At 45.0% G+C, this 18,035-nt stretch overlaps 1 protein-coding gene across 1 annotated transcript; it reads left to right on the forward strand.

Annotated features, from left to right (window-relative positions):
- Positions 1–551: 551 nt before the first annotated feature.
- Positions 552–13,140, forward strand: LOC115205983 (leucine-rich repeat and fibronectin type III domain-containing protein 1-like protein). Its single transcript, XM_029772459.1, has 4 exons — positions 552–1,928; positions 5,732–6,387; positions 11,716–11,769; positions 12,051–13,140. The coding sequence occupies exons 1-2, from the start codon at positions 565–567 to the stop codon at positions 6,294–6,296; spliced, it is 1,929 nt and encodes a 642-aa protein (XP_029628319.1). The 5' UTR covers positions 552–564; the 3' UTR covers positions 6,297–6,387; positions 11,716–11,769; positions 12,051–13,140.
- The last annotated feature ends 4,895 nt before the right edge of the window (positions 13,141–18,035 follow it).

An 18,035-nucleotide genomic window follows, 5' to 3' on the forward strand; every position in this document is an offset into this window, starting at 1 on the left:
ATTAGCTATTCTGGAGCATTTCTGAATATATTCATAATGGATTCCCTTGTGAAATACTATTTTAGTGTGTGTTATAGACAGATGGGGTGTCAGATATCACTTCTTTGAGGTGGTGGGGTGCGGTGGAATGAAGTGCAGTGTCAAGGGAACAGCACTCTCTCTGCAGCCTCCACAGATTTCCCTGTTATCTTGGGGTAACCTGCTCCAAATTCACATCATGACATTCTGACTAAACTGTAGTAAAGCGTGCGTGTTTTGATATCCAAGCACACCTTTAGGGAACAGGTCTGGGAATGGAGTAGATATCTTTCCTTGAAAAAATGTGCTTTATGTAAATGTTTTTTCTGTTTTTCTTTTCCTTATAAAGATGTAAGCATTTCATTTTACAAATATTTAACATTTGCAGCTCGAGGTTCTATCTATCCATCGCAATGATGACAGTGTTGTTGCTTTCATTGCTGTTGTTGTTTTCATTGTTGTTTTTGTTGTTGCTTTCATTGTTGTTGTTGTTCTTGTTGTATGCTAACAGCCTTTCCCCTCCCCTTGTCTTCCAGGAGCCTAGCCATGGAGAGCCTGCTCCTGTGCCTGGCACTCCTCGCTACGCCCACCGCCTCCATGCTGTGCCCCAAGCGCTGCACCTGCCAGAACCTCATGCCCTCCTACACTGTCCTCTGCACCAAGACAGGCCTGCTCTTCGTGCCGCCGAACATAGACCGACAGACGGCCGAGCTGCGCCTCATGGACAACTTCATCACCACCCTTCGTCACCGTGACTTCGCCAACATGAGCAGCCTCATCCATCTGACGCTGTCGCGCAACACCATCAGCCAGATCAAGCCGTACGCCTTCGCCGACCTTCAGGACCTGCACGCCCTGCACCTGGACGCCAACCGACTCACCATACTGGATGACACCCACTTCCAGGGCCTGGTCAACCTCAGGCACATGATCCTTGCCAACAACCAGCTGCACAGCATCTCCGAGGGGGCCTTCCAGGACTTCCTGGAGACACTGGAAGACCTGGACCTGTCCTACAACAACCTGGTGAACATCCCCTGGGAGACCATCAGCCTGCTGGCCAGTGTCAACACCCTCAGTCTGGACCACAACCTCATAGAGATGGTCCCCGAGGGCATCTTCTCCAACCTGCACAAGCTGGCACGTCTAGACATGACCTCCAACAAGCTGAAGAAGATACCTCCAGATCCCCTGTTCCTGAGGATCCCAGTGTACGCTAAGCTGAAGGGTTCTCCACTCACGTCCCTGGTGCTGAGCTTTGGTGGGAACCCGCTACACTGTAACTGTGAGCTAATGTGGCTGAGGAGGCTGACCAGAGAAGACGACCTGGAGACCTGTGCCTCTCCCCGAGAGCTCGCCGGCAAGTATTTTTGGACCATCCGCGAGGAGGAGTTTGTGTGCGAGCCGCCCATGATCACGCGGCACACTTCCAAGATGTTTGTGATGGAGGGCCAGGAGGTGAGCCTGCGCTGTAAGTCAGTGGGTGACCCGGAACCTTCCACGCATTGGGTCAGCCCCGAGGGGAAGCTGATCGGGAACACGTCCCGCACCATCTGCTACGAGAACGGCTCTTTGGACATCCTCACCACCACTGTGAAGGACTCTGGGAAGTTCACCTGCATTGCCTCCAATGCCGCCGGCGAGGCCACAGCGCCCGTAGAGCTGGTGGTTAACCCCTCGCCACACTTTGACCCCAAGCTGGAGCCCGAGCCTGGCCCTTCGGACATCCCCACCTCCATCAAGTCCAACGCCAGCGGGGGCCACGCCCGCATCGACCATCAGAGGGTCAGCGTGTCGGAGCTGAGCTCGACTTCGGCCACCATCCGATGGCCCTCTCAGGACCACATCCCGGGGGTCCGCATGTACCAGATCCAGTACAACAGCTCCTCCGACGACATCCTCATATACAGGTGAGTTGGTCACCACATGCTTTTACATGAGATCAGATAAGACGACATGCATCTCTATGGGGAGTGGTTGATATACAACTATCCCTATGAAGCTGACTGGTATTTCTGTGTGGAAGTTGATCTTCACGTTCGCCCTTGCATACTATGGGTCTCTTGTTGTTCTTCAACAGTTCATGAGCCTCCAAATTGATTGTCATTAACAGCCTGGTTCAGAGAGGCACTCAATCACATTGATAATGAATTTAGTGGCCGACGACAATATCAGGGGACTGTAACTCATCGCTAAAGAAGTCACAGAGCGAACTGCAGAAACACAAGAGCATGATGCCCACAGGGAAAAACTCATAAAAGTTCTGACATAATGGGTTGGAATGACTCAGTATGCGTACATCTATTGGCACACCAACCTATATAGCCTTACTGTGCAGTAGCCATTAGCTGTAATGGGTTTTGCAGTGACATAGAGTGAGGAAGAGAACTATAGGAAGATAACTTGTTCCCGTCAATCATCTCCATAGGACTGAGAGGATGATCCAGTTACATATTGACCTTACTGATATCAGATTCCGATGTTATATTAGGTGGGTTGACTCCCATGTATCAAAGGCCAAGCATTCATTGATACGATGGACTGAATGTTGCAATGCCTCACTCGTACTAAGTGTCATGGAAAGGTTTTGAAAAGTGTTGAGTTTGGCATTTGGAATGCAGTATTGTTCCTATCAGAAATATGAATATACTGTGCAAGCTTTCAAGTGATTGTGATTATTTGTAAGCTGTGGACAATAGAGGTATTATCTTCAGTGAGAGAAAATAATACATATTTTCAATAGCACCCAAAGGAATCCCAGTGCAGAGTTGCGCTGATGTAAACACATTACACCAGTGAAGTGCAATCCGTTCCAGAAGGCAATGTTTGATAACTGATTTTAAATGAAGCACTGTTGAGTTGAACTCTTCACCCCAACTTTAGTGATTGAAAAGAATCTGTCCTTATGGGAACAGTGGTTTCTGAGCCACCTCCATTTCAGAGATTTCAGAGAATGACTGTTGAAGAGCATAAAACACCTGAAACATTCCGATTTACACAGAGAAGAAAGGCGGGTCACTCCCGCAGTAACTACAGTCCTCTGTTTGTCTCTGCTAAGAATCAAGTGGAACATTAACAGAAAAAACGGAATTCTCTCCTCAAAATGAAATCCACAGAAATCGCCGGCCATTAAATTCCCCCAGAGTCGGCTGCGAACCCGTTTCTTCTCCTAGGGCAATATTCTCCTCTTGAGCTTTCAAAGATTTCTTTAAACTCGCTATTCATTATTTTTTATAGGCGGTACAGAGGAAAACATCACCATGAATGTTGGAGGCTTGACTGCAGCGCCAGCCCATGTTATTACAGAGACATAGAAGTGAGAGCACTGTACAGTATTAGAAGTCTTAAGGGGTGTTTTTTATTTTTCCTGCCCCACGGCAAAAATAGCCAGCGAGCTCAGTTCCATCCACCTCTCTTTTGAAGTTCTTCCCGGCACTCACACAGTGGATTATTCCACAAGCCTTTAACGGACGGATGGAGAAAGTCGTTAAAAGACGGAAATTTATCTATTGATTTGGGGTTTTTTTTATATTCCGCCACGGCCCTTTTCGACATTTCACTGTGGAGCGATTCTCTGTTAAAGGAGCCCCGTTAGTACTTAATTAACTTCCGGCCTTTCCCTGAGGATGGATTAAGAAAAAAAAGACACGTAGGAGAAGTAATTTGCTGTTAATTATGCAAAAAGCACATGGATGCCTTTGGTTTATGGCACTGCAAAGTAATCGGAATGCGTTTTTTAATCAATTAGGCACACATGAGTCCTGCTCTGTGTGGACTGACAGTTGTATTGAATTTGGGAGGTGGCAATGGAGGGATGGAGGGATGGAGAGAGGGGGGAATGAAAGGATGAGGGGGCTGAGGACAGCTAATATACACTCAGACAAATTAACATTGTGCTGAAAACAGGAGAGGATTGGGACGGTATCAGCTTTTCTTTCAGTCTCTCTCTTCGTTCTTACATCAAGTCGACTGCACTCTCTATTTCTCTTCCTTTCGTTCCCTTTCTCTGTCCAATTCTTTTCTCCAGATATCACTACCTAATTGCCTTTATGTTTGTCTGGCCTCTTCGGAGACAGTCTTATATGAGAAGAGGACCATCCTATATCAAAGCCATTATAGACAGCATGTGGTAGGGAGGTTTCAGCGCACACTCACATCCATGATCACACGGCGCACAAGAGTACACACATGCACACGCACCCACACAGTTCTCCAGGTCCCCCTAACCCTTCCTGGCCCCCGTGCCTGTAACATCCATATTCCCATCTCTAATGTGACAGACTGGTGACAGGAGATGTGGCAAGGTCAGGTCTGACCGTGTCAGGGAGGGCTCCTGCGCCTCATTCACCATCCCCACAACCTCCTCCCCATGGCATGCAGAGCCTTCCCCTGCATGTCCATCACCAGCCATTCACCATCCCCACCACCTCCTCCCCATGGCATGCAGAGGGCCCAGCCTTCCCCTGCATGTCCATCAAAGCCACACCAGAGGAGGTGGATAAGGACACATCTGAAGATACAGCATATTGGGACCTATTATTTTTTGACCCGGGCGACCTCCCTTTTTATACCTAGACTGTATGCTAGGCTCAGAGCTAATGAAATGGCTAGACCCATCTGTGAGCGTCTAGTGACCTCCACTCATCCAGAGCATTCACTAATGATGATATGCACTGGGGGTGAACAGAACAGATTCGACATCAAAACTGTTCCCCCTAATTAGTGAGATTTCACCTTTCTTAATATTTTGATCATCTCTCTTCTCTTTTCCTTTTTTCTTTCAAGGAAATGTTCACGGAATTGAAATTCACATCAAATCTAATTGTATTCTTCACATGCTTCGTAAACAACAGGGGGAGACTAACAGTGAAATGCTTACTTACGGGCCCTTCCCAAAAGTGTAGCGAGAGATAAAATAGAGAAATAGTAGAAAGGTAATAACACGTAATCATAAAAGCAATATCTCACCATGAAACATTTACTTCATAGTAAAGCACCAGACCATAATGTGACGCTGACTTTATGGGTGGAAGATATTCTGCATGCTCCATAAATGTATTATAATGCGTAAAGGAGAATACAGTGGATAAACAGCATGCCAAGAGAAGAGTAATGGTAGTAAGTCAGTTTAATAGAAACAGCAGGTTTAACCTGTGGATAAGGTAGGGTAGAGGAGGGTATGCTGAGACAGTATGCATCCCGCCGTGCAAGGGTAGAGGTTGACCCCGCTGGCGCCTGCGTTTAGAGGAGAAATGTTTAATGCACACACTGTCACCCACGCTGTCACCCCTTGGGCACACCTCACTTTCGAATTCCGCTCTGTGTCTCCTCACCTCGGAGCCCCCGGGCCCCTATGTCCCTGTTGATAAATGGAGCACTTTGGCACGCTGGGGTAACAGCAAACACACACATACACACACACACTCACCTTAGCCCCTGTGTGGTCTATCGTTTGTGAGACAGTAAGTAAACCTGTCAATGGAGAGAGGAGAATGAGAGGAGAGGAGGAGCGAAGGTGTGTATGTGTGTCTGTGTGTGGTTGGGGTAGTCAAGGTTAAATGTAATCTCCAGGTACTGAAAGTATAGGTTGTTGAGTTCAGTGCCTTCATGGGAGCTCTCAGTTTTCAACAGTTTTCAGATTACTGCCAGAATGTTCACTCTATCAACAACCTTGTTTTCTCTCTCTCTTCTGTCTCTTTCTCTCTCTCTCTAGGATGATCCCTGCGTCTCATAAGTTCTTCCTACTCAGTGACCTGGCCTCTCAGCGGGACTATGACCTGTGCGTGCTGGCGGTGTACGACGACGGCGTCACGGCCCTAACCGGCACCCGCCTGGTGGGCTGCGTGGCTTTCACCACAGAGCGAGAGTACCGCCAGTGCCGCTCCCTCCACGACCAGTTCCTGGGCGGCACCATGATCATCGTGATCGGCGGTATCATCGTGGCCTCCGTGCTCGTCTTCATCTTCATCCTCCTCATGAAGTACAAGCTACACAGCAACCACTACAAGCAGAAAGCGGCACATGTCAGCAACGTGTGCTCTCAGACCAACGGGGGCCAGGCTGCGGGCGGGGGAGGCGCTCCCATCCCACCCTCCTCCTCGTCCTCAGGCTCGACCAATAGGCCCATGCCTTCTGGCCCAGTGGACAGGGTAGGGCACGACGGACCCCATCAGGCCTCGGAAGGGGGCTTCGGAGGGCCCTTGAAAGGGACCACGGTAGTGGACTTGAACCCAGACTACGGGAAGTCAGTGAAGGACGAGGATGCTATATCACAATAACACAGGATCTGGGACTGCCCCAACGCCACCCACTTTTTATTTCCTGGTGCTGGGGTCCCTCTGCCTTACCAAGGATTATCTCGTGTCCAAGGTGGGTGATTCCTGTCAGACAAGGCTGGGGTTAGAGCTGACGTGTATTCATTAACATTTCTGCAGACTGCTTCTGTAAGAGCTTATAGATGTGTGTGTGTGTGTGTCTGTGTGTGCATGTGTGTGTGTGTGTACATGCTGTGTTTATTCCTGTAAGTCTAGGTGCATCTGCATGCAGTGTCTATTTCGAGGGGCAGTACTTATGCTGCATAATCCTTTCCTCTTTAAATGAAGCGCAGTAAACAGTGCAGTGAGCCGGTCCTATTGGGCTGCATCTGTGGCTGCAGACAGACAGGTAGGCTTTGCTGGTGCCCCACGCCAGGCCCCCAGTGCTGATGGGAATAGGCAATCATCATAAAATCACACAGCACATAAACACTAAAGGAGGGCACGCCGTGCTCACTCGCTCCATGCCTCCTTCCCTCCCTCGCTGCCCGATGGGACTTCCCCCACTCTCTGTTTCCATGAAACTAATCATAGCTGCCTCCGCTGGCCCTGAGGTATTTGTTGTAAGTTTAATATCCGCAGTATAGCACAATCTTCTCTACATCTGCGCTCTCCAAATACAAATGAACTGAGCGGGGCCCGGGGCTGCTCTGTGGTGTTTTGAACACCATCATCGGTGTCTCTGCCGCCCACCAACAACATCACGTCGTCCCGCGCATTAGCACACTCAATTGTCTAGCGAGGGTGTAATCTTTGGGGTTTCCTAAGGCATTTGTGTTATTCTCAATACTTTTTGGAGGGCAAACTTCAAACTGTGTCAGTATCAGCTGGAATCAGAATCTGGTTGGATTAAAAAAGGCAAATGGCAGCCACATGCATAATAGCGACCCCTATGGGTTTGATTAATTATGCCCTTGGTAATGTTAGCCTAAACCAGCAGTTACCAAACTAGGGGCCGCGACCCCATCTGGGGTCGCATGATGTGAAAATGTGGTCGCAGGAGAATTTCTAAAATGCTGAAGAAAAAATTATATATACACTACCATTCAAAAGTTTGGGGTCACTTAGACATTTCCTTGTTTTTGAAAGAAAAGCACATTTTTTTGTGTCCATTAAAATCATATCAAATAGATCAGAAATACAGTGTAGACATTGTTAATGTTGTAAATGACCATTGTAGCTGGAAACGGCAGATTTTTTATGGAATATCTACATAGGCATACAGAGGCCCATTATCAGCAACCATCACTCCTGCGTTCCAGTGGCACATTGTGTTAGCTAATTCAAGTGTATCATTTTAAAAGGCTAATTGATCATTAGAAAACCCTTTTGCAATTATGTTAGCACAGCTGAAAACTGTTGTCCTGATTAAAGAAGCAATAAAACAGTCCTTCTTTAGACTAGTTGAGAATCTGGAGCTCAGCATTTGTGGGATCGATTACAGGCTCCAAATGGCCAGAAACAAATAACTTTCTTCTGAAATTCCTCAGTCTATTCTTGTTCTGAGAAATGAAGGCTACTCCATGCGAGAAATTGCCAAGAAACTGAAGATCTCATACAACGCTGTGTACTATTCCCCGCACAGAACAGTGCAAACTAACTCTCTAACCAGAATAGAAAGAGGAGTGGGAGGCCCCAGTGCACAACTGAGCAAGAGGACAAGAACATTAGAGTGTCTAGTTTGAGAAACAGATGCCTCACAAGTCCTCAACTGGCAACTTCATTAAATAGTACCCGCAAAACACCAGTCTCAACGTCAACAGTGACGAGGCGACTCCAGTGGCCTCCATCATTCTTAGATCGAAGAAGTTTGGAACCATAAAGACTCTTCCTAGAGCTGGCCGCCTGGCCAAACTGAGTAATCAGGGGAGTATGGCCTTGGTCAGGGAGGTGACCAAGAATCCGATGGTCACTTTGACAGAGCTCCAGAGTTCCTCTGTGGAGATGGGAGAACCTTACAGAAGGACAACCATTTATGCAGCACTCCACCAATCAGGCCTTTATGGTAGAATGTCCAGACGGAAGACAGTACTCAGTAAAAGGCACATGACAGGCCGCTTTGAGTTTGCCAAAAGGCACCTAAAGGACTCTCAGACCATGAGAAACAAGATTCTCTGGTCTGATAAAACCTGAATGCCAAGTGTCAAGTCTGGAGGAAACCTGGCACCATCCCTATGGTGAAACATGGTGGTGGCAGCATTATGCTGTGGGGATGTTTTTCAGTGGCAGGGACTGGGAGACTAGTCAGGATCAAGGGAAAGATGAATGGAGCAAAGTACAGAGAGATCCTTGATGAAAACCTGCTTCAAAGCACTCAGGACCTCAGACTGAGGCAAAGGTTCACCTTCTAACAGGACAATGACCGTAAGCACACAGCCATGACAATGCAGGAGTGGCATTGGGACAAGTCTCTGAATGTCCTTGAGTGGCCCAGCCAGAGCCCGGACTTGAACCCGATCGAACATCTCTGGAGACCTGAAAATGGACGTGCAGCGAGCATGAATCCCGAGCATGAATCGGCATAGGGGATGTTCAGTGTGCTGTGTGGCTATGTTGACAAAAAACATATTCCATATGGGATCAAATGGTGGTCTTTTGCACAGATAGGGCTCCATCTATCCCGGGACGTCAGGCAGGCCTCTGCACGCTAGTTATATATGTGTCTCCGTCTGCCATATGGACGCATTGTATGATACACCGAGAGCAACTGGGGGCAAAAGAGCTGAGCACGGAGCTCTGAGATATAATGCAACAGGTAACTTCGATTGTAAACGACATCAAACCACATCCACTGTGCGCTCACCTGTTTGCAAAACTATGTGGAGATATGGGATCAGAGCATAACAATGTTTTGTTTCACACCGAGGCTTGGTGGTTATCGAGGGGAGTGTTGGAGAAAAAAAATTGCATTGAGAGAGGAACTGGTTTACTGAAAAAGAAATAACAGAAAACAGCATCATTAACTGTCCCACACGAGTGATGAATGCTCACCTCCAATGCTTGGAAGAGCACTTTGAGACAGACCTACTTCCCAATCTATTTGACTGTGATCCTGGCTCAGTTGACAGTCGGACAGCTGATCGAGCTGTCATGTGACCGAATGCTGCAGACAATGCATTTACAGGTAACTACAGAAGAGTTTTGGTTCCTGCTGTCTCCCTCTGAGCATTAATGCCATGTTCAAAACAACTGCGCTCTCGGAAATCTCTGACTTCTGACTTCAGTGTGTTCAAGACAACTGGGAACTCGGAAAGAAACGAGCTCCGACTGGGGAAAAATCCTTTTGAACAGTTATCCGACTCGGAATTCTAACTTGGGAACTCTGGCTTCTTTCTAGAGCTCTGACTTTCTGACCTAAAGATCACTGACGTCATGATTTGACCTCGTATTTTCCTGAGTTCCCAGTTGTCTTGAAAGCACCATAAAACTCATGGTAGGCTACTCTTCGCCAGCTCCTATCTGTGTGAAGCTGGTTTCAGTGCTCTTGTCTGCGTTAAAACCAAATATCGATCCAGGTTGGATGTGACAGCAGAGATGAGGTGAGCACTGTCGACCACGCCCCCTGACTTTAAAAAGCTCTGACGCGACATGCATCAAGCACTCTAATTAGTTGTGGTGAGATAAGGGACATTATGTCAGATTAATTTGCAATTGACTGCCCCACATTAATAGTATGTGATGGTGAGTTGAAAAGACAATCAGAAATACTGTTAGAATGCTTTTCAATTGAATGCCATTGCCCCAAATAAAAAAGTAAACATTGACTGTTAATTACAATTTTTTTCACATCGGTGAGAATTTTCAGATATCAAAATGGGGTCGTGGGCCAAAAAGTTTGTGAACCCCTGACCTAAGCTAAGAGATTATCAACATTACGATCACAGTCTTCATTTACCACATGTAATAGCTTGCAATATGAGTCATCAACAGCTGCAGCAGTGAAGCAATCCATGCATCTCATTTGGGATCAATTGTTTTTGTTGTTGAGCAGTTTATGAGTCCTGGTTGCATTACATATCCATTCAGGAGAAAGATATATTTTTGTCTCAGACAGCCGAGTGATTAGACCTTGGTTACATATGGTTTACAACCCTTTCGATCATGGTCTTACTTCTTGAAGAAGACAGTTTCGGTACCGTGTGTGTTTATAGCTGTTGGCGGCAGCAGGCAGTGTTCTCCCTCTGTGACAGGCCTGGATGAGGTAGATGAGGTTGCATCCTTCCTCAGCCTCAGTATTCAGCATTTAGCTGTGAAATACCTGCAGTGTTTGCATCCATAATTCATCTAGGAGCATCAGACAGCCAGCGAGGAGATGACAGATCACTCATTGTGTTGCTCTCACAGCGACGCAGGCTGACAGAGTTACCGGCGACAGGAAGTAGGGAGAGCGGTGGAAGGGAGAGAGAGACGGGGAGAGAGATACAGATGTAGGGGAAGGGGAGAAAGAAAGAAAGAAAGAAAGAAAGAAAGAAAGAAAGAAAGAAAGAAAGAAAGAAAGAAAGAAAAAGAAAGAAAAAAAGAGATCAACAGTCAAGGTGGACAAAGACGAAGATAGAGAGATCGATGAGAGAAGACGTGGTGTACAGAGGGAGAAAGACATGGAGGGCTTGAAAGAAAGAGAGTGAGAGAAACGGGTAAGGAGGTGCAGATTTAGAGCTTGTTCTAATAAAGAAGTGTAGGAAGAGAGGGGGGGTCTGAGAGGAGAGGGGATGAGGTGTCAGCGGGGGACGTGATCAGCAGATACTCACCATTGGTGGGGCACTGCTAAAAGTAGGACGCAACCTCCCCCCTTTCGACCTCCGCCCCGTCCCGCCCCGAAAGCAGCAGACCCTTTCCCCCTTAGATTGCGGCACAAGCAGCCATGCTATGAATGAAAGTATGCATGCATTATATAATTGGGCCGTCTCCATACCGTAGCATATCAATTTATTAGCATTAGCATTGCTTTGTATGGAAGAAAACTACTTTCCAAATCAGTCAGCGAACCAGGTTCTTAGTGAAGCTTTGTGGTGGTCTGTGGTGGTCTTTTATCATCTCATTTTGAACAAGACATATGTGTAAGACACTGTCAAATACTGGTAGTTGTGTGGCCTGGGGCGATCTAGCGGTTATTGCTATTGCCTTCTGATCATACAGATATCCCAGTTCTGGAGTGGGTTTGGATCTGGCCCAGACTATTCTAGCACACCATCTTACCCTCCTTACTTTCCTGTCTCTTCACTGTCTAAAAGGAACTGGTAGGTGCAGCCACCTAGCCAGATGTGATATTCATATCTACAGACTTGTACCCCTCTGGGTCAGGTAAGACATATGGAAACTTTCCAGGTATTCTTAGCTCAGGTGAGAGGTTCGTGCACTGATTCCTGTGTCCTGTCTCTTCCAGATTTGCACATCACCCATGCACGTCCTCCGAGGTGGAGGGATGGAGAATGGAAAGGTGAGTTTGGGGACAGAGAGCTATACATTTGAATGCTATATTAAAGTTCTACATAGAGATGGGGAAATTATGATGTTACGCAAGTCTGCTTTAAAGGGCGAATGAGAAGGGATTAAGGGACAAGTAGACCACAAATAGTATATTTTCACTGAACTTTCCTGAAATGTCATGTTTTACCAACATTCTGATGAATGTAATTGTCTTTCTATTGCATTAGATTTTCTAGTAGACAGCAGGTTGTGTCACTACTTAATGACATTTACTCTAATTCTCTCCTCCAGGTTAAGACCCCCTGGTTCAAGGAAGTTGGAAAAACACAAAATAATAAATATGAAGCCAAGAACAGCATTGGGAGTAGAGATGGGGTGGATGCCATGGAATCGCTGTGCTTTGTCACTTATGAAATTCTATCCGGAACTGGGATGTAATCCAGCCCTGTGGAGTGGAGGGAAATGTATTCCAAAACCTGGGGCTTCTTTTAATGCGTGAGGAATGAATTGACCTTAACCCAGACGCCTAACATTCCTTTCGGAATACTTTTTGGGATTCCCATTGAAATTGCCTACTACAGAGGAACACCCTTGGATGGTTTTGATGATGTGTTGTGGGTTTCGTAATTAAGCTCCACTCTCCCTTAACGATCGGTCATTTGCCAAAGGAATACAATAAGAGGAAAAGGCGATACAGTGTTTTGTTCTCCTCCCCGAGGGCCTTGGAAGTGTTCGCACACAGCGATGTCGCGTCGATGCACCAATATCAAACGGTTGTTCTTTGATCTCTAGGGCACTTTATAATCTTTATAATCCTCTCTCGCTCTTTCTCTCGCTCTCTCTTTCTCTACCCCCTGCCCCCCATCTCTCTCGCTCTCTCTCTCTGTCTATATGGACAATTAAATAGTATATTAATCAATTAAGAGATCAAGTACATCCATTTTGGACGATGGTGAAAAAAATTTATGTTATTTGGCCATGGATATCCCAACTTGGAATAAAAACATGGGCTCTCAAGATGAGGTCAAAATAAGAACCTGGATCTGGTTTGGTTTGATTACATGAACTTACAGCACAAGTATTGCGTTTTGGTTTGATGGTGAAATGGTGAGTTAAGTTTCATTCTGGCACAAGAAACCGACCCTATTGTATAACACTTTCCAATTGAAAAGATGGACACGTAGATCAAATACAATTTTTCCCTTACTGTTGACTGTGTATGTATTTGTATGTGAGATATACCTTCAATTTTCTCTGATTTGATACCTATATTTCCTTTGAATTATGAAACAACAATAAGAAAAAAATACGTGAGATGGAATTGTATGCTTTCATAGGTAAAATATGTGGATTTATAAAGAAATAAAATTATTTTTCTTGACGCTGTGCAGCAACATTATTCACACAATTTCTGAAGCGAATCATATTCATAGATTAATAATTGCATTGTTAAGTGTCAAACTTATTTTACATGAAGAAAATGCGTTAGAAGCAGTGAATTCATCAGCTTTGTTGGTCAGTTTTTAACCAAACTGACCTCATGACAATGTAATGACAGTTACAGAAGTATGGTTTTGCCACTAAGGGACGCCAGAGGCTTTTTTAGTGACGTTAACCAGTCCCCCTCAGCTCAGTTCAACTCAGACATAGATTAGTCTGGGAAAGACATATAAGAAGCAGGCGTCTCTATCTTGGTTGAGTTCATTGTTGCCTGTACAGGAGTATTTCTCAGCAGTTTAGGAAAGATATATACAGTAATACTACTTGAACCCTTTGCCATGAAGTTGTCCTTACTTACACTGTCCATGTTAATTATATACATGCTGTAGTATGCTCCAAAATTCTCCTTTTGCCATGGCCTGACACAGTTTTGTCTAAAACATGGGACGTGACATGTTAACAACAGAGTAAGTAACAGGGATATAGATGCTAGTGGTTATATCATAGCCAGACACCCCTAATCTCTGAGACCCTTGTACTTTCCAAAGACTCTGTTGATGTGATTAACTGTAGGTGTTCTTCTGCTTTCCAGCGTGTGGTCAGACAGTCCATCTATGCCATTGTTTAAATATGCTGTGTCATTGTGCTAGGCAAATGTCCATGGGCAAACCATATATATGCAGTATGTATTTTAGTAAAGCAAAAAGCATCAGCAGGATTGACAACATTCACTGAGATTCATGTGCAATTGCTTATTAGCATGTTTTACAGAAGGGAGCCCAAAAATTGCTTTGCAAGGTAACCAGTGAAGTGGTTCCACTCTCAGATATTGTTGTCAGCTTTGCCTACATTATGGTAAATCTTTACTATTATTGATATGTCATTTATCAATTTTGATGCTTTTACAGCAGATTCCTATTCATGCGAGTGCTGATTTACGCAAGAATATCTGCTTGTCTAAGAGAATGTCTGAATGGATTTAGAGCTTTTCAAAAAGGCTGAGATTGCCTCTCACTACAAAACACTGCACATCACCTCTATGTGATTAGATTCAGGAGAAAGTTCTGGATCCCTTTTCTAACTTTCCTCTTCACTTTCCATTAAATGTATGACTACCTTTAACTCTACTACTAGGCCTACCTTTTTGACGTTGACATTTTGAAGAGTCCCTGTTGAAATGAAATCACACGAGTACTCCTGGTGCTTTTCTAATTAAACTACTTTTGCCAGATGTGGTGCTCATCAATATTCTCCAAAGCAAATAAAACATTCATCACAAGCCCATTTACACCTGGAGCAAACATACGCCTGATGTCCTGATCTTGTCCACATTCTGGTTTTGTCAACAGGTGTAGACAATTAAAAGACACATTCTGATCTGATTGTAATCAGGACAAAGGACGCATGTGAGCAGCAGGTATAGATGGGGCTTAAGATCCAAAAGAAAAAAAACAGAACATGAGGTAAGAACATTAGCCTACATCTGGATTCCTCTACTTTAATCATGGTATGTTTGTGAGTCTTGTAAAATGGAGGAGCAATGATTCAGCATTTTTGCTAGATGGAATTAAATCTAACATCATTGGTCCTTCAGGCTCCAAGCAGGTGGTGCAGAATACTAAACACCCCGGCAGACAGATCTCTTGGGCTTCTGCTAGTCCTACAGATAACGTCAAAATTCCCACAATTGCTCGGGCAGACAGCTTACATTCTTGGGAATAGTAATGCATTTGATATGCAATTCCGCCTGAACCTGTGACTGTTGTGAGATTGAATAACCTCTATGGGGTTTTTAGGACTAGTCTGTCCTCTTTAAGTGAATGAATACAAACCTCATGTTGTATTAACTGTCCCCCAAAAATTACTGATATTGTGAACTTTCAGTGTACTCAAGTCAAATGCACGGCTGGACTTTTTCTGGTGATTTGAGCCATGTAACTAAATATTCAAACAAAATCTTGAGAGAGATGTACGTGATGTGCTTCTTTGGTGGTATGAGTGAAAGCTATTTTGGACTGCAAGAGATATTCCCCTGCGTCTGTGAGTTTCACTTGTCCTCCATGAGCCAGTTGAAAGTGATGGCGGAATACCCAACATGCTCACTTCTCATCCCCCAAAAAACAAAAGCCACAGACAGAAAGAGGTTTGTTTAATGACAAAGCTCTTATTCTCTTTTTTGTAGTACTTTAATTAGTAAGCTGTAATAACAAAATCTAGCTGACTACAGAAATCCCAGTGAGTTTATCACTACTCAAGGAGAGTAAACAATGAAGTGTAACATCCAGGAAACAGTCATAAAAAACACTTCCTGTTCCTAGTGGATGAAAGCGGTGGTGATGTTGCTGAGGTGACATTCTGGGAGGACTAGCAGGGACATCTCCTATGGATGAAATGCCCACACTGTCAGAATGGGAGGCGCAACCGGAATATCAGAGAATAAAGCTACAATGTCGGCACTTGGCACATCCACCGATTCCACTTCCTTTACATTTGGCCTAAATGCATATTCGTCCAGGAAAGATAAGCTGAGCAGTCAGTGTCTAACAGATATCTGGGGAAGGACTGTTATGCTGCCACATTTTGCTCCTGTCGTGTTTGTCAGACAAGGTTGCCTGAATACTTTGGCAGATTACCGCTCTGCTTGCTATTTTAATTGTCACCAGGCATTGCAAGCAGCACTCTGTTGCATAACCTGGATTTGTCAAACTCAACGAAGATTCAGACAATTACTACCTGTGTACTTGATTCTCCGTTCTGCCCTGTAAATCTGGGAAAAGGGACAGAAGTGGAGCTGTCGCTCAACACTGCTGGGCGCCAAATTAGTTTCCTCTGTCTGCATATTTCATCTGTCTCCTCACCTAGATCCGTTGGTGAATTCTTCCGTTATTATACTGAAAAATATTACATAAGACAGACCCATTTTGTATTGGTTTGGGTAACTAGCATGTGTGCACGTGCCTGTCTGCATGTGAGTCTGTCAATTTGTGTGTGTAATCATGTTTGCATTTGTGTACACATTTGCCCTTGTGTGCACGTTAGTGAATGTGTGGGTATGTGGACAATGGAAATGCAATCCATGTATGAATACATGCGTGCACTCATTTGTCTACATGCTGTATGTGTATATGTGTATGTAGAGGTAATCAAGTAGGCCTCCCTTTAATCCCGTCCCCTCCAAATCCCGGAGGCTAGTTTATGAGCTCAAGGGTCCTTTCACGCCAGCCAACATCTGTTGGCTTCTCCACAGACCCAGGAAGGACGTAAGGGGAAATAATGGCACGGGCTGGGGCTGTATGGGACGGGGTGAGAGGTGGTGGTGGTGGTGGAGGGGGTTGGGAGGGGAGGCTGGTGGGTGTCCCATCACACTTCATTATGCCCACCCTGCTTCACTCCACTTCAAGGGGAACTTCATCCCCAAAGCGAGACCCCTACCTGGCCCGGGACAAAAGAGAGATTAGGGCGTCCTCTCTATACGAGCAGCACAGGCCCCTGCACAGCATTTGTTTTGCCTAGCTCTTTCACAGGTTCATTGAAGTGTGAAGTTTTCCCAATTCTGAACTAGGCTGGAATTTTTCTGTTTTTGTCTTCTGTTGGTGACCCATTTTCACCGACATATCTACCCATAGAAATAGAATGAAACTCCATTCGAGTCAATGATGGCATAACGGATGGACTGGCAGCCATTTGAGTGTTCCCATAGGTTGAAGATGACAAAGGTTAAGACAACGGGATTCTAATATCCCATAACTCTTTGTAACAATGGCTATGCTAGTTAGCAACGGCACTGGTAGTTAGCAACGCCGCTGGTCCCAAATTTGTGAAGACGTTGCCTTAACCTGTATATTTTTTACCTAGACCCATGGCAGGAAGTAAACGCAGGAAGTGTACCCTTCAATCTGTGCTGTAATTTGTTGAGTCAACTCAACTGACATTACAACAAATACATTCCATTGCATGAGCCACATAAGTCATTTGAATGAAAATTCTACATTATCTTGGCAACATTTTATATAACATTCCAAATTACCATGGAAATTATTGCATCGTAATACAGCCATTGGGAGTATACCCATGATTTCACCAGTCAAATTACCAGCATTAGAGGCGGCAGGTAGCAGTGTGGTTAGAGCATTGGGCCAGTAACCGAAAGGATGCTAGATCGAATCACTGTGCCGACAAGGTAAAAATCTGTCATTCTGCCCCTGAACAAGGCAGTTAACCCACTGTTCCTAGGCCATCATTGTAAATAAGAATTTGTTCTTAACTGACTTGCCTAGTTAAATAAAGATAAAATAGAGCTCCCAAGCCTGTTCTATTAATTCTACTTCTATGCATCTACCATCCAATTATAACTTCCTCGGCTTTGTGGAACGTAGGAATTGAAGTTGCTAAAGCTAAAATCAGGACATAGTTCTGTCTGGGTTGTAGACCTACTAATGTTTGCTTGATAATACTTCAAGTCCTGTACAAACAAAGTGTATTTTACTTCATTTATTTCATGAGATGATGAAATAAAACAATAATCAACCATTGGAAATATATCAAAAGAAAAGCAAGGAGGAGTATAAGAATCCATTGACACTCGAACCAATTGGAAAACAACGCGAGAGGCATTATTCTGCCTGCCTTGGAGATCCAAGACACATTATACATGAAAGCAGCTACAAATGCTCCAAAAAGGTTCCACATTTTTGGATACCACAGGAGAAGGGCACACAAACACTACGGCCATTGTTACATTCCTATTATGCCACAAGCAGACTGAGGCACAATTAAGAGTGACTTGTGTAAGCTAATTGGTCTTTAATTTCAGTGTGTTTTGGAAACAGGACACAA

The sequence above is a fragment of the Salmo trutta genome, chromosome 13 (assembly GCF_901001165.1).
Source record: "Salmo trutta chromosome 13, fSalTru1.1, whole genome shotgun sequence".
Classification (NCBI taxonomy): Eukaryota; Metazoa; Chordata; class Actinopteri; order Salmoniformes; family Salmonidae; genus Salmo; species Salmo trutta.